The following is a 19,853-nucleotide window of genomic DNA, read 5'->3' as shown; positions in this document are numbered from 1 at the left end:
TGAAGCCAAACGGCCCAAACTTTTTAGGAGAGTACATGATCCGTAATATGAGTGATTAATACTTGAAAGATGAAAATCTCATCAATGAATGGGCGACGGGTGGTATGACTGAACTCATCCTACACTAGAACGAAATGTATAAAAGATTTGATATGTAATGATCATGTCAATAAGTTAGTTTTATTTTTTTTTTGTGCTAATCACATAAGAACCTTAAAGTCAAACGTGCTTGACTTAGGACAATTCTGGGATAGATGATCTGGGAAAATTTTTCAGATGTGTGTGAGTTAAGACATAATCACACGTTAGAAAGTCCTATATATCCTGATAAAATGAGGATAGTCGTCGAATTTGAGATGTTACATAAAAATCATTAATTTTGAAAACAACAAATTATTATATCTAGATAAATATTTAAACTGTATAAGCACGTATCACGTACGAAAATACAATAATAATAATGTTAGATGAAAAAGTACTCAACTATATGTTGCGTATAAAAAATAAATAATCTTTTCATTGAGATTGTATGATGCATAAACATATTTTTTTGAGTTAAAAATAGATCTCGAACTTAACGAAATTTATTTGAGAACAACCAAGCTACAATTCATGCATGCATGACCATTTTATTTTGATACACTATGTTGGCCACTTCAAGTAAACGGGCAAAATATACTTAAAAGTTATCGGAAAAATATTGTCAATGATTAATTAATTGTATGTGCTCAGACACTCCTCCTACGTGTTGTTGAGAAAAGACTCTCACCTTTTCTTGTATGTACCGTTATATATTCGTGCTAGCTATTTCGTATATCATGAGTTTTGCTTTGATAAATATAAATATGATTATAAATTCATAGTGCTTTTAACCGAGGGCAAATACTTTGTTTATATGCGAGTTTAAATTCCAGTATTGAGATATGGTTGTTGAAACAAGATCACGGTAGGTGTAAATCATATAGCTGGACGAAGATAACAACTGCAGATAACAGCGAATCACCGGTAGGAGATCAGTGAGCTGATCTTTGATGCTTATGGGCCAATGTATTTGACGAGCAAAATCGAGGTCGTGTTTCATGGGATCAATGGTACGAGTTACGCGGTTTACTACGAGAAGCAAAAATTTAGACAAGTTAAGGGTTTTCTAGATTGGTCTCAGATGACTAAGTTCATATGTTTGGAACTTTGGAGTGTCTACATTTTTCTGTCTCTTCCAGACAACAATAATTTATATTTGGATAAAAAAAGAAAAAAAATTTCCATAGATACTGTAATTAATAATTCGATTTTACATCGTTTAATTAACATATTTATAAATCTCTTATTTTTTGTAATTTGCAGTAGCCAAATACTAATGGGAGCTATGGCTAGGATGGTACGTGGCTTGAGAGTTCTAACTTCTAAGACGAAGAGGAGAACAAGTATTGCCATTTTTGGCTTCAATATCTGATCATATATAGGCTTGTTTGCGTCTGTGTAAAGATGATTTTTTTTTAAAATTATATAATTACAAAAATATGAAACTTTAAGCATACAAATATGTATTGTATTAAAATAAAATATGTGAAAAATTAGTTTTGGAATTAGTTTTAAAGAACTTCATCAAAAGTAATGTACTATTCAACCTTCTTGTTTTATTCACAGTAAAGATAATAAATTCCTACTATATTGTTTTATAAATTTTTTTTACTCCTATTACATGACAATGATAGATGAAATAATTATTTAAAATAATATATTATGCGCATAAAAAAAGAGCTAATCTAATTCACAAGCTGCATAAAAATGAAATCTTTTTTGATTGAAAAAAAAAATATATGAAAAGTTAGAAGGCGACAATAAAAAGTAGGCAAGGAAAACATCAGCCATGAGTTCCCATGATAATAATAATAAAAAAAAGGAACGGCCACAAGATTTTGCCCAAAATGTAAACGTACAAAAAGATTTCAGTCGCTCCAAATTCTTCCACGTTTCTTCTTAGCTGCTACAAACCAATACCCACTCTGCTCCAGAACCCAATTCCCTCTGAGTTTGAGCTGCTTTGTATTGTTATTTTTGGGTCATTTTGTCTCATCCGAACAAAATCATCCTCAGAACACACTTGATTCGTTTGTGGTGTTTGGATTTGTTTACAAAACTATCAGATTTTGAGTTATTCTCGGCGATTCCGGCATGGATGCAGCTATGCAGCTGGTCTACTGCGGAATCGATCATCAGCACCGGAATTCTTCGGGTTTTTCAACTTTCTTGAATGCGAAGCCCAGCAGTCGTTATTTCTTCCCGAGAATGATCGGCTCTCGGAGGCGAAACAGCGTTGTAAAGGCCGTCGCCACAGAGCCACGACCGTCGAAAGCGTCTCCGCCGACAAAAGTAGTTAATGGGTCTGCCAAAACGGCGTCTAAATCAGTCAACGGTGTTTCTACGGTAAGTTTTGCCGCGAGTTTCAGTTAATGGGTTTGCATTTCACACAGTGTATTAATTCTTTGGCTGTTAAGTATTTGCCCATCTCTTGTATGATTTTCTTTCATGATGCTATCATCAAATCAATAAATAAATGAAGAGCCTTGACAATAATTAGATGGAACAGTGATGCAAAGATGAAATCTTGTGGAGAAATGAAAGAAATTTTTTGGGTAGTGCATGATAAAGTGTTGATTTACAGTTTACTGACTTGCTTTATCCGGAAATGGCAGAGAGTTCAAGATGTTTCGCAGGAGATCAAAAGGGTGAGAGCACAGATGGAAGAAAATGAGCAGTTGGCTGTACTTATGAGAGGACTTCGGGGTCAGAATTTGAAGGACACATTATTTGCCGATGACAGTATCAAGCTCCGTCTTGTTGAGGTTATTTTCACAACTTTGAACTGTGTATATTTATTCTGAGAGCTTTTTGTGGTTGTTTTGTTGGTTTATATGATGTACGGGTCTTTTGTTCATTCTCTATATGCTGTTTTTGCCCAACCGAGAGCGGTCTGAGGTTTTTGCTCTCCAGGTTTGCTAATACTGTCTGAAGTATTTTGGAAAAAGCGAAGCTGTAGGGTAATAGAAATCGAAGGTTGTTTTTACTGTTTTTTAAATGACGTGTGCTATTTCAAATTTTTCATAAAACTCACAATGATGGCAGAAAAATCAAGTTTGTGTTCTATGATATTTTGTATTGTTCTCATATTGACTATTTTATTTTGTAGAATGTTTTTCTTGATGTAGAGCGAATACCGATTTATTCGAAATGCAACAGTGTGTGATTTGATTGGTTTGATCAACATAAGCTAGTTCTCGATATTTCGTAGTAAAACAAAATTGTGGCAGGTTTGCAATGCCTTTGTAATCCCTTGAGATGTATTATGCTTCTTCAGGTTGATGAGAGCAGTGAGTTTTTGCCATTGGTTTATGAACCTCATACCATTGCTGCTTACTGGGGAAAAAGGCCACGTGCTGTCGCCACTCGTATAGTCCAATTATTGAGTGTGGCTGGAGGCTTTCTTTCTCGCCTTTCGTGGGATTTCATAAACAACAAGCTAAAAGAGGTGAAGTGCCAGTTTTGTGTTGCTTCTTTAAGTTGCCACTTTACATTTGATTATTTCGAATTTATTTTTCTATCAACCTTTGAGATACTTATGACAATTTCTGTGCGGTATCTTTATGGACCATATGCATTCTCTTATCCACCAGTGAGTTTCCCTTGCTTGTTGAATCAAGATATAGTGCTATAAGCATTAAATATACAAAGTCCTTGAGTTCGCAAAATCATGTGTTTTATATAGGCATCACCTCTTTAAACTGAGCCTTTCATTTTTCATCTAATCTTTGTTTCTTTCTATCTAAATAGAATGAGGTTGCCCGAGCTATTGAATTGAGGGAAATAGTTACCTCTTTGGGACCAGCATACATAAAGCTTGGGCAAGCATTGAGCATCCGTCCGGATATACTGTCACCAGTGGCAATGGTTGAACTACAAAAGCTTTGTGACAAGGTAAATTAATTTTTCATATCAACTTGACTTTGTTTGACATGCCACATTTGTCTTAGATAAATAGCCTACGGCCTTCGAAGGCAAATTTTATTGGATTTCAGCAATTTGGAACTTTATGAATTATGATAATCTTAATTCGTAAATTTCTTTTTCTTTTTGTTCCAGAATGTGTTCAATTGAAGAGAACTTGTATTGATCTTGTATTGTCCTAAACAAGGCTATATTCACTTTATCTAAATAAATTTTTTAAGCGAGAAATACATTGCTCAATACTGAACCACTGGTTAATCGGGTATGCATTGTGATATTTGCAAGGTTGAGTTTATATGAAATGCGGAAATGCAATCTAGATAAGACTGTGAATTCCTTTCCTTGTGAGCTAAGTCATAGAAATGCTAAAGGGAAACATAGTGTGCCATGCAGCTCTTTCTTCTGCATGGCCCAATTAGGTCCAGGGTACTGGTCTACTGGAATTTTATGTTAGCCATGCCATTTATTTTATTAGTTGCATGGCTCATCGATGGAAACTTTGACAACACCATTTCTAACATTTTATCTGCCCTCTGGCCAGAAAATTTTTCACGTGTACATGTGAGTGATCAGGGTTTTAATTGTTGGCTTGGTTGTCCGTTGCGTTTGCAGGTTCCATCGTTTCCAGATGATGTGGCTATGGCACTTATTGAAGAAGAGCTTGGACAGCCGTGGTATAACTTATACTCTGAACTTTCTCCTTCCCCTATCGCTGCAGGTACTCTTGTAAGCCTTCAATGGTTTACCAGCATTTATTTGTATCAAATTACTGATGACACAACATGGCATAGAGTATAATATTTCAGAAGTTCAAGTTTATGATTTTTCCCTTGGGCCTTGGGCAATACCAGAAGCTTATTTATTGCATTCTTATGGAAATAAATGGCAGCATCACTGGGCCAGGTCTATAAGGGCCGGATAAAGGAAACTGGGGATTTAGTAGCTGTCAAGGTTCAAAGACCTTTTGTCCTTGAGACTGTTACAGTTGACTTGTTCATCATAAGGAACTTGGGACTTTTTCTTCGTAAATTTCCTCAGGTATAGATTGTTGTGTTCCCATTTCTATATAACTTGCCAAAGAGATGATTAAAAAAATGCATCTACAGATCCAATGACATCTATTTTCTTCAGATTTCTATTGATGTTGTTGGATTGGTTGATGAATGGGCTGCTCGCTTCTTTGAGGAGCTTGATTATGTTAATGAAGGGGAAAATGGAACTATATTTGCAGAAATGATGAAGAAAGACCTTCCCCAGGTAACTTTCCTTGAACAAAGTTATTGATCAAAATCACAAGTCAAAACCAAAGAAGTAATGAAAACCTTATTTGTGATTTATCACACTTCCTAAAATTCGAACTTACAGGTAGTTGTGCCCAAGACTTATAAAAAATATACTGCTAGGAAGGTACTGACAACACAATGGATAGATGGGGAGAAGCTGTCACAAAGTACTGAAAGTGATGTTGGAGAGTTGGTTAATGTTGGAGTTATATGCTACCTTAATCAGGTAATTAGTGTTGATATTGAGTTTTAATGGTTGCCTAATCGAAAATGCCAGATGCCACTCCATGCTTGGTAGTTCAAATATCTTTAAAATAAAAAATTGAAATTGTTATGTGCCGATTTGAACGTTATATATATGCCTGGTCGTAAATTGATGCGATAAATATTAAGAAGTTGCTACTTAGGAATCTACATCATCAGTAAAAAGAAAGCTCCTTTATATTCATCCACAAACTCCTCTTGCTTACTTTTTCTTGATTTGCAGTTGCTTGACACGGGCTTTTTCCATGCCGATCCACATCCGGGAAATTTAATTCGGACCCCAGATGGGAAGCTGGCTATATTGGATTTCGGTAAAATGTTTATTGTGCGCCTTTTTTTTTGTTGAATTTCTTTATGAGCTTCAGATTACTTCCTCCAGTAGAATTAGGCTTTTTATTTACTACTGCTCTGTGAAATTAATTTTGAATTTTAGTGAAATCTATGCTATTGTATGCCAGAAATCTCACTTGAATGAGGTGGAAAGGGAAGTTTATTATTGGGATGAGGTTTCGTGAAATCAGTGAGTGACAGAAGCGAGAGCTGGAAGTGCTTGCTTGCTTCCTGATGTTTTACATATATGGTGACATACTAGAATAAAGACAAACCACATTGTTTCATGAGTAACTTGTTGCAAAATTTTCAGATTCTTTTATGATTATATATTTGACGACCTTTTGTAAGTATGAATTCATTGAGCTTTATAATATTTTTCTGTTATATTTTATGGATTTATGTACATTTATAAGGTGAACAGGATGAAAGAATGAAAGAACTGATGTGATTATTTAATCCAACTGTTTTTCTCTCTTTCGTTTCAGAGCTTTGCATACCACCAAATGTAAACTCTGTTCCCTTGCATATTATTGACTGGTGTAAAATATGGCAGGCCTGGTGACAAAATTGACAGATGATCAGAAATATGGCATGATTGAAGCTATTGCTCACCTTATTCATCGAGATTATGGTGCAATCGTAAAAGATTTTGTTAAACTAGGCTTTATTCCAGAAGGCGTTAATTTGGAACCTATTTTACCTGTACTTGCCAAAGTTTTCGATCAGGCGCTCGAGGGTGGGGGCGCAAAAAATATCAACTTTCAGGAGCTGGCTTCAGATTTAGCACAGATAACATTTGATTATCCATTCAGAATTCCACCGTATTTTGCACTTATAATTAGAGCAATTGGGGTGCTGGAGGGCATAGCTTTGGTGGGAAATCCTGATTTCGCCATTGTAGATGAAGCCTATCCATACATTGCACAGGTACTGAAATACACTGGTTAGAGATTTTACTGTTTTGAGAATGTGATGTGTATTTGGTTATCTTTTTCGACGGAAATCTTTTATGATATAAATGTCATGTCATGTTAGGTATTTGTGTTTAGCAACGGGGTGTTCTTTATTTTTAGTGATTTATTGAATTTTTTTCTCAACTTCATATAAAATTGAATAGTATTTTTTGTCCTTTCTCTCTTGTGAATTTTAGAGGCTGCTCACTGACGAATCTCCTCGTCTAAGAAGTGCTTTACGCTACACAATATATGGGAAAACTGGTATCTTTGATGCTGAAAGATTTATTGATGTCATGCAAGCTTTTGAGAATTTCATAGAAGCGGCAAAGAGTGGAGGTGGAGAAAATCTGAATGGAAGAATGGCAGATCTTGGGATTCTACAAAGTCAAACAAACAATTTACTTCCTGGTTTTACGACCAGTGATTCACAAGCACAGCCAATCCAAACAAGAGCAGCTTTGGCTTTTTTACTATCTGATAAGGGGAACTTCTTCCGAGATTTTCTGCTAGATGAGGTACCGTTATGCTTTGTTTTCCATATTTGCTAGCTGTTTGACTTGCCAGTGCATATCTTAGTTAGAGCATATTGAGGATTTGCTTGGGCAAATTCAGTAAAAGTGTAATTCAGAAGCATTCAGTTATCACTCTAGTATTTATGGTTTGTGAACTCTGCTGATGAGAGAAACCATGGGTTTCTACCGATTTGGAATCATATTCATGTTTATATGGAAAGCTAGTAAATTCATATATTGGCCATATGAAACTGATAAAGGTCAAGATGGTTTACTGTACCATTTTACTGCAAAAACTTTGTAATAATTGTTTTATCAACATTATAGGTCAACAACTATATCGAGTGACTTAAAATGTCATTCGTTAGATTCTTCTCCGTTTCTGCAAAGAGATTTTGTGCTCCAAATTAATGATTTTCTTGGGTAACTCATACACAGATTGTTAAGGGCATCGATGCCATTACAAGGGAGCAGTTAGTGCAGATAATGCTACTGCTTGGAATCAGAAATGTATCCCCAGTTTTTACCCTGGTTCCTACCCTGGGGCCATTCAGGACAGCTGCTCTTCTTCCGACGATCACCGAGGAGGATCAACTTATTTTGAATAATGTTCAAAAAATCGTTGGATTCTTGGGTGCTGGAACTGTACCTTCGTCAGATAAGGTAAATACAATTCTTTGAGTTTTATTTTCATCACTAGTGCAAGGAAAAGTTCCGTGGATTTTTTATGTCCCAGTGGGAAGTTGCACCATCAGAACAATGATTCTAAAACCTATTTAAACTGGGTAAAGATGGTAGATTTAGTGTTTAACTGCTTACAAGACAAGTTCTGGTATCATGATGCTTTCTTTGTTTAAGACTGGGTAGTGTTGGAATTATTCATCATCTCATTGGCATATTTTCGAGAATATCGTTCCCCACCAATCTCGAGTCCACAACGGAAAATTTAACATTAAATTTTAACCTTAACACCACATCATTTGCTACAATTTGGATTATTTCTTCACTGATTGGATACTCGCATGCACGCCCTAGTGAATACCCGATAATATATTGGATGTATGACAAATAACGGGCAAGTATAGCAATGAATGAAACACTAATACAGTAGATGATGTTGAATTACAGATAGCAGTTTTATTAGTGGAATATAGAAGCAGATACACAGATCAAATGTTACAATTTCATAATTGAAATATTTCTTAATAATGATTAATACTTTGACCAATATATAAACTATACATTCTTTAAATTTAGCTCAAGGCTGTGCTAACCGTAAGTTACATTTGTCCTATTTACTGGATGATGACGGAAACATTCAGTTGTATCTGATAAATCTCGTCTCTACTCTGCAGGGTTTAAATGTTCCTCAACTGATCCAAGAGCTACTTCCGGTGTTTCCAGGACTCACTGCCAAAGTGCTTCCGGAGGTGCTTAATCGACTATCCTCACGAGTCTTGGCCCGTATAATCCGAGATACGCTCTGGAAACCATGAAATTTTTTATTTTTTTACCTCAAAACACTTTCCTTGTGCATATTTTGAACCGCATTGCAGGAACAGATCATATCCCGAAATTGATTACCTACGTTCTTGTTCCAGTGTATGAAAATATAATCAGTCACTCACTATTTGTATATTAACTTTGTAGAATAATACATAAAGCTCACAATTTTACACTATTCGAGTCTTATCCATGTCCTCCACGCCGTAGGATATTTGGCGAAGACAGGATGATTGAGTCAGTCTTTTTCAGATGTCGAATGTGCTGTAACGGCATCTCCAATTAGTTGATAAAATGTTTGTTAGAAGCCAAAAAATAAAATAAAAAATCTTTTAATATATGGAAGGTTCGTTTCCACCCACCTGTGAGAAGCTGGAATTTTGGTTATACGGCTACACGGGAATATATCTCAGACAAGCAAGTGTAATGTTCAGTGCTTGGTGTGATACCGTATCTTTCCGTCATGTTAGCAAAATACTCACGAGCCTTCTGTAAGTCGTTCATGTGCAGGCAAGCACACAAGATTCCGACAAACGTGATGCCATCTGGCTTCACGTTCATCCTCTCCATCTCCCCAAAAAGAGCAATGGCTTCATGACCACGTCCGTGGACACCAAGACTAGTGATCATCGTATTCCATGTAGCTACACCCTTATCCTCCATACTTTCAAAGACTAGTTTAGCATTCTCCAGACTACCACATTTGCTATACATGTCAATCAATGCTGTCCCAAGAAACGGGCCGATCTCAAACCCATTCTTGATCGCAAAGTCGTGCACCCAACAACCCAATTTAAGGCTCCCCAATTCGGTGCTGGCCATGAGAAGACTAACAAGTGTGTGCTCATTTGGGCTCACATTATCACCCTGCATTCTTGAAAATAACTCAAATGCCTTTTCGGGTTTCCCACTCTTGGCGTATCCATTGATTATGGCAGTCCAAGAAACCACATTTCTTACAGGCATTTGATCAAACAGCTGTTGTGCTACATCCATTCTCCCGGCAAAAGCAAGCCCTGCAACAACAGTTGTCCAGGATACTACATTTTTCCCACGCATTTTATGAAACACCTTGATCCCATCATCCAAAAACCCGCACTTGAAATACAAATCAATCAAAACATTATCCAAATACACGTCTCCATAAAACCCGGTTTTGATCGCAAGCCCGTAAACCTCCTTCGCCTTGTCAACGCAGGAACAATCCAAACAAGCTTTCATCACAAATGGGAACGTGAACTTATCCAATCTCACCCCGTCACAAACCATCAATTTATACAAAAGAATAGCTCGACGCGAGCAGCCATTTACAGTATACGTTCTGATGAGCAAATTCCACGCAAACGTGGATGGCTCATCAATTTGTAGAAACACAAAAGTCGCATAATCCAACTTCCCATAAGAAGAACAAAGACGAAGCAATCTCGTCGCAATCAATTCACAATCATAGAACCCATTTCTGATAATCCTACCATGTATCTGCTTCAGCTGTCTGAAGCTGCTGCATTTCTGCAGAAAAATAAAGGCATCCTGAGAAGTGAAACTGGGTTTGGAACTTGATTGCAAGTTTCTCGAGGGCAAAACATCGGGATAGCTCACTGAAAGGCATCCGACCATCATAGAGTGGTAGATGCTTTGAATTTACGTCTGCTAGAGCAAAAAAAATGGAGTCTTTGAAAGGAAGAAGACGGAGACGTAAGCTCGTTGAGCTATTGCTTCATGTGGCCTATTACCCTTCACACGCTCATCTTTCGACTCCACTCTGCTCCCATCTTTAATCGAATCATTTTGTAAACTAAAATGGACTCGGTCCGGGCCCATGATCTTGGCCCATTTACCAAACCCATATCTATTTCGGGTCCCAATCCTTGACAATAATTAAAAATTTTAAATTAAACCTTCATAAGAAGTGTTGCCTTTAGCCCTTTACTCTAAACCAACTTTGGCGTTTGGATATTCCAACGGTTCGAATCCGTTGGCATTGACCAAAAAAATCTGTATCTACTAGAAATTAATATACAACATTTGGAGAATGTAATATTATAGGGAAATGTATTTACTTAAGTCTACTTAAGCTATCAAATACAACCTCATTTGGACTAGATTTTTAGGTTCATCCCGGGGGGATGCAGAAGCTCTCATCTTTTGACTCTATTGAATCTCTTTGGTTGGAGAGCATTGGACATAGCACGAAGTCTGTTTGTTATTTCTGTAAAAGATGGCCTGATAGCAGGATCATGTGTCCAGCATTCTTCCATCAAATTTCTCCATTCTACGTCGCACCGTTCCGGTATCGGTGGCCGGAGTGTGTTATTTACAATCCCACCTTCATATATATATGTAGACCGAGATAAATACATTATCAAGAAACTAGATTAATGCATAGATAGATGTGTGCAATATTAACAATGGAAGAGCTCGAGATTTTGAGTGAAAATGTGCGTCATTTTATTTCTGATTAGGCACATGCATGCGTAGAATAACATTCAGAGATCAAGAAGACTACAACAGCAAGCTTACCTATAATAGCTCCACAATGCATATCTGCGTACGGTTCTTCGCCGGTCAAGATTTCCCACATGGCAATTCCGAACGAGAAAACATCAACCTGTGACAATGTCATGAATCTTGGTTCATTCCAAGTTTTTTTTTTAACTAAATCATAATTATGTTAACTATGTTTATGATGGTTTACTGTTTCATCACAAAAGCTTAAAAGTATTCGTAACTTCGTGAATGAATCATGCAATCCAATTCAGGTGGTTAGTTTTACGTACTTTTTCAGAAACTCGACTACTACTTCCATTTAGTAGTTCGGGAGCCATCCACGGTAGCGTTCCGCGCACACCGCCTGACACAAGGGTGTTCTGCTTGATTCTTGATAGTCCAAAATCGCCAACCTAATAGTCAGATGCCTGTATCTGAGCTTCGTTTCTTCAAAAGAATGATTTCTAAAGTTTACAAGTTTACACATAGATCAAGGACTCACTTTGCACACGGGCCTATGTGGATCTCCTAAGTTCACCAGCAGATTATCACACTTTAAATCAAAGTGAACAATGCTTTTCAAGTGTAAGTACTCCATGCCAAAGGCAGCATCCAATGCAATTATCGTTTTTTTCCGTCGATCAAGCGCCCTATCAGTAGAATTTGAACTCTCAAGAACAAATCTTGGGAAAAGAAAGTTAGATAGTGTAGCCAAAAGAAGAACCCACAAGAAAACTCACCTATCTTTCTTTAAGAGGACACGCCTTAAAGACCCATTAGCCATGTACTCAGTTACAGTAGCTAATGTGGTTTCAGGTCCATCAGGAACGACTCCGTAGAACGCTACCACATTTGGATGGTGAAGTTTGGAAAGAATCTGAGCCTCCCTCCAAAAATCTTTAGTCTGTGAAAAGTTGGAAACAATAATTTGGACAGGATTTTAGTGTGTATTTTCCATGTCTTAAGTACAGGTAAAAAAAGTTACAATTACTGTGATTGAATGGGACAAACCAGTCTTTCTTGTTCCGAGGATCTCCCTGCAAAACAACTCTTCTTTATTCTCTTGATGGCAACATCTGTTCCCCTCCATTTTCCATGATATACAGTTCCAAATGTACCAGAACCCAACTCGTGTAGGTCTTCAAGATCAGCATTTTTAATGATCTGCAACATTGTACAAAGACATTCATTCAAAATATGATAATGAATAACATTCATGAGAGGAAGTTCCACTGAATTACTTGCATGGAAAATAGCTTACACTACATTTATATATAAAATAAGTTTAGGCGTGAACCTGTAAACCATATATGCCAGCTTCCATTTCTATTATTGCAGCATCACTTATCGATTCATCCTTGCTATCTTCATCAGCACTAACAGCCTACAAGAAAATGCACATGTAAATTTTCTGTTAAAACCGATTCTTGAATGTAATGTAGAAAATATGAGGAGCTAGGGAACTAATATATACATCATAGTCAGATTCGAGGATCACACTCCCAGCTTCTGTTTCTTGTCCAGGTGATTCCATCTCATCACTCAGTTCGTCCTGTACATGAAGGATAGCCTTAGACTGGACATCCAGGGGCACTTGATCCGTCACATCTTCAACTGTGACCGGAGTTTCTCGTGTGCCGAAGTGAGGATTCTGTAAAGGTTGAGAATGGATTTCTGATACATTTTCCAAATAGTTAGACGATGTAGCAGGATTCTCGGGCCCTTGCATTTGCAGGATAGGGGTATGTGAACCAAGGTTTGAGTCTGGGAGACATATTATTTTAGGCAAATTCCATTTGTGGTCCACAAATTTGGCATCTGGAGCATAACCAGTGCTAGTGCCGTTTTGTTTTCTACCTGGATCGAAGGAAGTATCTTTGTTCTCCACCGAAACTTTTGTATCTAGACCCCATTCTACATAATCCTCATAACCATTCACATTTTCTTGGGAGAGACAATCCTTACGCGAGAAAACTTGATAATTCTCATCTGGCATCCGCCGTTGTTGTTGTGCTGCTACCCTTTGTTGATAGGAGCAGGAAACTTCTGAAGGCCTCTCTTCATACTGTCGCACAGTACTTTTCAAACCTCTCCTATTAATGTTACTTGGATCATATGACGGAAGTTTCTCAAATTCTTTACTCGACTTCCTAAGGTGAGAGCTCATTGTAGGACTACCTATCACTGGCACACGATAACCTGTGACATCAGCACAAGAGGGGTGGTCGAAACCTGGTGCATCCATCACATTCGGATGAGCGTATTCACCACCATCACGGTACAAAACATCTTCATAACGTTTTATGTAAGAATTCTTTGGCTCTTTAAACCGAACTGGAGACAGAGGAGGAGATGGAATATAAGATGCATTAAGAATTTGGGAAGCAGGACTTGTTGAGGGCCTAAATTTCAGATTAGGGGAGCTTCCTTCGCCCCATTTCTCTGCGCGATGATGTAATGTAGGGGAGTCCCTCTGCATGGTGGGGCTTCCATCCAGATTACTTCCCCTCTGGCTCGCCAAACTCTCCCGGCTTGAGCTCCTTTGATGGCTTGGATCAAACAAGCCATTCACCGCAACAACATACTGATCGACATCACCTGGCTGTGTAGCCTTTGACTCCAAAGAACACGAGCCTTCACCATCACTTGAAGAAACAAGAAATATTCTTAGTCTTTGAGAGCTTCTCTCTAAATCATGGTACTCTTCTATCATATGATGAAGATCCTCATCCGAAGAGACGGATATAAGTGCATCCAAGTCTTCACCAGGAAGCTGGTACTTAATTGTGTGTGGTTGATTACAAATTCCACTAGTCTTTCTCATAAGCTCAACATAAGTTATGTTTTTCCGAATAGATATAATCTTCGTCTCTCCACCTACATATCTAAGTTTCCCATCATTTGGTCTCGGAAATATTCTTCCACTGAAGCTGCACAGAAATTTCATCTTTCCCGAGAAGGAACCATCTGATGTTCTTGATCCAGGATCCTCATACGCGGGATGGTGTTGATTCTGGGCAACATCCGAACGTTGCTTATTCTTTGTACTACAATGTACCTCATTCGAAAAAGGATTTCTTCTAGTATTAAGACGATCCCTCAAAAACTCGGGCGAAAATTCTTCACCTGTCTGAACAGAAACATTATGCTGATATCCATTTCCATACTTTTGATCACTTGGAGTGGCATTGGCTGCATCAGAACCTGTGTTTCGCCCATTTTCGTTATAAAACTCGCTCTTCATTTTATCAATCAATGACGAATTTCACTTGGCAGAAGCATTTTTCGGTATTTTCCAGCTCATCCCTTTACACAGTCTTCATTCAAATCCGTAAATCTTGGAATTTTCCCAGCATCACATGAAAAATCAAATAGCAGTCCCCAGCTTCTCATACGATCAAACTTCCTCTTTATCCTATCAGTAATTCCTTAAGGGTCACACCAGGTTCAAACAGAGTTCTTTGAATATTCGAAAAACCATAAAGCTCCAATCACTCATCAAACAAAAAGTCCCCAAAAGTATGCTGTTTCAAGGAGGTAAAATGAATGGAAATGTTAGATACAAGCATCTACACAAGAATATATCATGCGAAACAACCCAATCCAAAATTCGTTGACACCGAAAAGGATCTCTCAAGATGAAGAATTCATGGAAAGATTGTTTCAGTTTCTGACAGAAACACTTTTCTTTTGCCTACTCCCTCCATTAAACCAACAAAATGGTGATGAAAAATTGAATAAAAAGAGGGTCTACACAAAAGTTTACCTGTGTGTGTGTCCGGAAACACCAATTTCTTGCCCTTTTCCAAGTGCCTTTTTGGCTAAAATCAGGGTGGAAATCCAAAACACACACACACAAAGAAAAACACTTTGGTATGGAATCCGGGTTGTGAGGCAAAGATCGATCGAGAGAGAAGGGGGCATTGCATTGATTTCGGACCAAAGAACCAAAAAATTTTCGTATCTGCAAATAAATACCAATACAGAATAACGCGCCATTGTCGCGGCTTTTAACCGAAAAACTACTTTATGAATTATAATTATTATAATATTATGTACAACAGTTATTACCAAAACACTACATTAATCATTTATACATATATTTTTCCAAATTCATAAGAATTATATTTAATCATTCACATATTTAGACCCGTCCATTGTTATGTTGTTTGGCTATTTTATATTTTGAAAGAAAGTTAACCAACGTGAGTCTATATTACATCAAGAGCACACTCTAAATTTTGTTTTTTTAATGTTTGTGCGTACAACTTTCGTCAAAACAAAAATATGTAAGATGCATCATAGTTTACAATGAAGTTCTTCGTGCGAACATCTGTACAACGTAAACTCATTCAGTTGCTTCAAAATTCATTTGATACAACAAAATAGTCGGCTTACAAGTCACTTTGGTTCCATCCATATCAAGAATTTTCAATTTTTTTTAATATAGTAATAATACTAATTTTTCTTCAGAGTGGTAGTAGATAATATGATAATTGTTCCAAATATTATGGATTAAAACAATAAATATATATTTAATATTAACGACTTCTCAAAAAAGACGTTTATACGATAATGTCGATGCTGGCTTCAGGGCCAGATCGGACGACCCGGATCATCATTGCAGGTCAAAGAGATCCGGGCCGTCCGTACCCCACCCGGGCACTACCCGGGTGGGGTAGCATCGACCAAATCCGTGTATACATATATATAGCTGTTAAATATGTCGCTTTATATTATTTGGTAATTTTTGGGAGAAAAAATTATTTAATTTCTCTGTAACCTGAAGCCATTCATGAATTCAAACTCACGGGTATGTATATCAACTCCAATTTTCTGCTTTAGTTCGAGCTCGAATATCAATGTTTTAAACTACATCATCTAAAATTGTGCTGCACATAGTTCATCGCCATCATAGCGCTATTGTAGCAAAAGAAAACCAGACAGAAACAAACCAAAACAATAAATTTCCCAGTAAAAACACAACGAGAACATATATCTTTCTCTACGCGGAGATGATAGAGAGAGCAGTAAATAAATATAAAAAAAAATTTGGCATGTGTATGGCGTCTACCGGTATGAATCTGGGCGCTTAGGCTTGGTTTGAATAACGGCTTCGATCTTCTCCATTACCGCTGGTGTGAGCAAAGGTATGGCATTTATAGCCTTCATGTTCTCTTCAATCTACATCGATAAGAGACTATCGTAAGAAACAAACAACACTTGATTTTGCATGTAGATTGTAGAGAAATAAAGTAGTTCTCCAACTGTAATGATTTTAACCAAGTAGATATGATTGTAATCAATGTTAATTTTAATCAGTGTAAATATTACGAAATCAACTAGAATTAATTGACTATGGTCAGAAGTACAAGATTAATTGCCCTAACGAGATTAAAAAAATCCCTATAGAAAAATGCTAAATCCCTGTTTTAGAGGAAACAGGGTTGGCATTTTCTCAAGAAGCTAGTAAGTCACTTCTACAAACAGAACAAAAATATTGTGGCATTAAGCTGACCTGAGCCTCTTTGGTGGCACCGGTGATGACAGAAGAGACGTTGGGATTTGAAGCACACCAAGCGATCGCAAGTTGGGATAAAGGTACGCCTAGTTCATCTGCAATGGGCTTCAGTCCATTCACTTTTCGCAGAACATCATCTACCAATGATCTGCTGGCAAGATTCTGCAGAATACAGTCAGGGTTAACGGCTTGGAGGAACACAACAAAGGCAATAAAAAGGGCACATGATGATGCATTTGTCGCCTGCATAATGCACCTAAACGACAATGGTAAAGAAATATATGCTTGATTTTGAACTCCTCAAAGTAGAGGAGTGAATTAAAGTTCATAACATCAAATTGATTAGGTTTATTAGCACGACTATCAAAATACTAGAAGTAGAAACTGCAATATCTTACAAGAAAAGCTAAGCCATCACAAGAATCAACGAGTCATATACACCCAACGGAAAACAAAATTTGATCAATACTCAGAACGGGAAGTTCTATTTCGTTTCCTCACCTTGTAATTTTCCAGGGCAAACCTGCTATCAGGTGGAATATTTCCAGTCCCATACTTTCCAGTCAGAACTCCAGATGCAAGTGGACTCCATGTGGTCAGCCCAATACCATAATTAGTGTACAAAGGTAGATACTCTGACTCGACCTAGAGCAGTTAAATGCATAAGGAAATAATATTTAGTACGAGAGAAATGAGTATATACATCAAATGCAGCTTCCGAAACATGCAACTTCGGGATAATTCCTTCAAACCCTCAACTACAGTCTACTCACGGTAAAAACCCGCTGAGGAATTTGAGTCCATTAGGTCAAATATGTATTCCTAACTGAGACACTCAATTTTGCAATCATGAGAGAAGTCTTACTCACTGTAGTTAACTATTACCAAAAACTATAATCAATGAGAACAAACTAACACAAGAAGCTTGTGATTCAATGAGTGCGCATCACGAGCATACTAAAAAATTTTCCTGCCAATCATTGTTGGTAAAAGAGTGCTATTTGCTTCATAAGCCAGCAGGCTCCAAAAGGCAAACCCTGTTTCATTAAAAAGCTCGAGGTTCACCAAGATCACTCAACGAGCAAACTTACACTTCCTAGTTCCTACAGCCACAACGGAGATAATCTACAAAAGATTTTCACTAAAGTAGAGAAACAAATGATTAAAGCTCGAATCTTTCCTATCTACAGCTACCAAAGATCCCAATAAAACAAAAAACAAACACCGACAAATAGCACAACCAATCCACTTGTTTTTACCTTATGCCTGGATAAAAGATTATACTCCGGCTGCTCAACAATAGGACCCACAAGATCCAGCCGCTCAGCCACGCCCCAAGCCTCGGTAATCTGCTGAGCAGACCATTCACTGGTTCCCCAATAATACGCCCACCCCTTGTCAATCACATGATTCATGGCCCGCACAGTCTCCTCAATGGGCGTCCCGATATCTGGCCTATGGCAATAAAGCACATCAACATACTCCATATCCAGCCTCTTCAAACTGTTCTTAGTCCCCTCCATTATATGCTTCCTCGACAATCCCTTGTCATTGGGTCCGGGCCCACCCCAGAAAATCTTGGTAGATATAACGAGGTCGGATCTCTTCCATCCAAGCTCCTTAATAGCCTGACCCATGATCTCTTCCGCGCGGCCGTTGGCATAAACCTCGGCGTTGTCGAAGAAATTGACTCCATGATCGCGGCAGCATTGGAGTATAGATTTAGCTTCCTTCACATCGAGTTGATTGCCGAATGTGACCCAAGCGCCGTACGCGAGCTGGGAAACCTTGAGGCCCGATTTGCCGAGATTCTTGTACTGCATCGTCTGCTCGGGGATTTTCATCGAAAAAATCGGTGGGCAATCCCCTTTTCTGTAGATATTTGAGGTGAAGGGAGGATTGGTAAATGGTAAAGCAAATTATACGATGGAGAAATTCGCGAAAAATCGAAACGGAGCCGGGTGGCAATACGCAAACGAGCTTCTCTCTATATATATAGATGATTGTAAAATTATTATTTTATTTTTATTGTATTTTTCTTAATCTTTGAATCGAATTTATATATATATATATATATATATTAATTAATTAATTGGTTGTCTCAAATACAAGGACATTTAACATACATTTTATACATACAATGTTGAAGATTATATGCCGTTCCACATAATGTTATATATGGTTCTAAAACTTGCCACAATTTCATAAAATATTTTAAATATTTTAAAACTCACGAAATTACCATGAATGCATTTTCAAAAATGAGATGTGGCATTGCTTCAACAAAAAAAAAAAAGGATGTTGCATGTGAATTTCGAATTTAAAAATGAAGACGGGATTTCAAAAATCAAAAATAGAGTCAACGACGTCAATGTTCAACATATCCAATTGACACCATCTATATATTATTCGTCAATCATTTTCACGACCTTGTATGATTAATTACTTTCCACTAATAAAAAAAATGCTGGGTATGTGAAGATTCAGTTTTTTTAGTAACATTACAATGAGTTGAAAAACTAACATCAATGTAGAAATTGAAGAGTTATGATCAAGGTTTGTAACAGCCCAATTCATGGCTGATAATAACATTAAAATGGGATGTAATGGCCTTAAACCATGATCATTCAGCTAATCTAAGTTGCCTATAAATACTCCCAAAGGTTGAGTGAAAAATCACAACCAAGAAGCATTTCAAAGTCCATTGTACTGATTTTTTTTGGCACCCCATATGACTTCTAAATCCAATCTTCACCGTTCACAATATACCTCTTTATGTTATACATGTTCTGTCCATTTATGGAAAAGGCCTTTGCAATAATAAGTGGCAGATTCTAGACGAGAAGAGAGCGACTCCAGTTCGTCGACCAGAAATGGTATCAAATGATCTCAAAGCCGATCTTCACCTTTCATAATCTTTTTCACATCCTTGTGAACGTGCTGAAAAAATTTGTGGTCGATCCGACGGTTCAATATTCCAAAAATACTT

At 37.4% G+C, this 19,853-nt stretch overlaps 4 protein-coding genes across 6 annotated transcripts; 1 reads left to right on the top strand and 3 right to left on the bottom strand.

The window, feature by feature from the left end:
- The first annotated feature begins 1,911 nt into the window (after window positions 1-1,911).
- On the top strand, window positions 1,912-8,849 carry LOC140869664 (uncharacterized). Its single transcript, XM_073272976.1, has 13 exons — window positions 1,912-2,427; window positions 2,697-2,846; window positions 3,359-3,529; window positions 3,832-3,975; window positions 4,618-4,723; window positions 4,895-5,043; window positions 5,137-5,262; window positions 5,371-5,514; window positions 5,776-5,863; window positions 6,439-6,812; window positions 7,036-7,356; window positions 7,792-8,016; window positions 8,709-8,849. Exons 1-13 carry the CDS (start codon window positions 2,176-2,178, stop codon window positions 8,847-8,849), a joined length of 2,391 nt encoding a protein of 796 aa, XP_073129077.1. The 5' UTR covers window positions 1,912-2,175.
- Window positions 8,476-10,642, bottom strand: LOC140869819 (pentatricopeptide repeat-containing protein At3g26630, chloroplastic). Of its 2 annotated transcripts, XR_012146962.1 has the most exons (3): window positions 9,219-10,642; window positions 9,023-9,120; window positions 8,476-8,944 (listed from the first exon to the last, which is right to left on the bottom strand). XR_012146962.1 is itself a non-coding variant. In XM_073272982.1 (2 exons), exon 1 carries the CDS (start codon window positions 10,474-10,476, stop codon window positions 9,241-9,243), a length of 1,236 nt encoding a protein of 411 aa, XP_073129083.1. In that variant the 5' UTR covers window positions 10,477-10,642; the 3' UTR covers window positions 8,984-9,120; window positions 9,219-9,240. The 2 variants fall into 2 exon arrangements, 1 of the variants encoding a protein (XP_073129083.1); XM_073272982.1 differs by lacking the exon at window positions 8,476-8,944 and having other exon boundaries at window positions 8,984-9,120.
- Window positions 10,255-15,271, bottom strand: LOC140869399 (uncharacterized). Of its 2 annotated transcripts, none has more exons than XM_073272969.1 (9): window positions 15,110-15,271; window positions 12,818-14,867; window positions 12,641-12,727; window positions 12,355-12,507; window positions 12,084-12,247; window positions 11,846-11,993; window positions 11,634-11,756; window positions 11,377-11,464; window positions 10,255-10,365 (listed from the first exon to the last, which is right to left on the bottom strand). In XM_073272969.1, the coding sequence occupies exons 2-9, from the start codon at window positions 14,585-14,587 to the stop codon at window positions 10,325-10,327; spliced, it is 2,574 nt and encodes an 857-aa protein (XP_073129070.1). In that variant the 5' UTR covers window positions 14,588-14,867; window positions 15,110-15,271; the 3' UTR covers window positions 10,255-10,324. The 2 variants fall into 2 exon arrangements, with proteins under 2 accessions (XP_073129070.1, XP_073129063.1); XM_073272962.1 differs by lacking the exon at window positions 10,255-10,365 and adding an exon at window positions 10,837-11,182.
- An 890-nt stretch (window positions 15,272-16,161) lies between these two features.
- On the bottom strand, window positions 16,162-18,824 carry LOC140875363 (probable voltage-gated potassium channel subunit beta). Its single transcript, XM_073279030.1, has 4 exons — window positions 18,124-18,824; window positions 17,366-17,509; window positions 16,862-17,026; window positions 16,162-16,527 (listed from the first exon to the last, which is right to left on the bottom strand). Exons 1-4 carry the CDS (start codon window positions 18,706-18,708, stop codon window positions 16,414-16,416), a joined length of 1,008 nt encoding a protein of 335 aa, XP_073135131.1. The 5' UTR covers window positions 18,709-18,824; the 3' UTR covers window positions 16,162-16,413.
- Between the last annotated feature and the right edge of the window lie 1,029 nt (window positions 18,825-19,853).

Source organism: Henckelia pumila, chromosome 1 (assembly GCF_033568475.1).
Source record: "Henckelia pumila isolate YLH828 chromosome 1, ASM3356847v2, whole genome shotgun sequence".
Taxonomy (NCBI): Eukaryota; Viridiplantae; Streptophyta; class Magnoliopsida; order Lamiales; family Gesneriaceae; genus Henckelia; species Henckelia pumila.
This window is presented reverse-complemented; position numbering and strand designations above follow the sequence as displayed.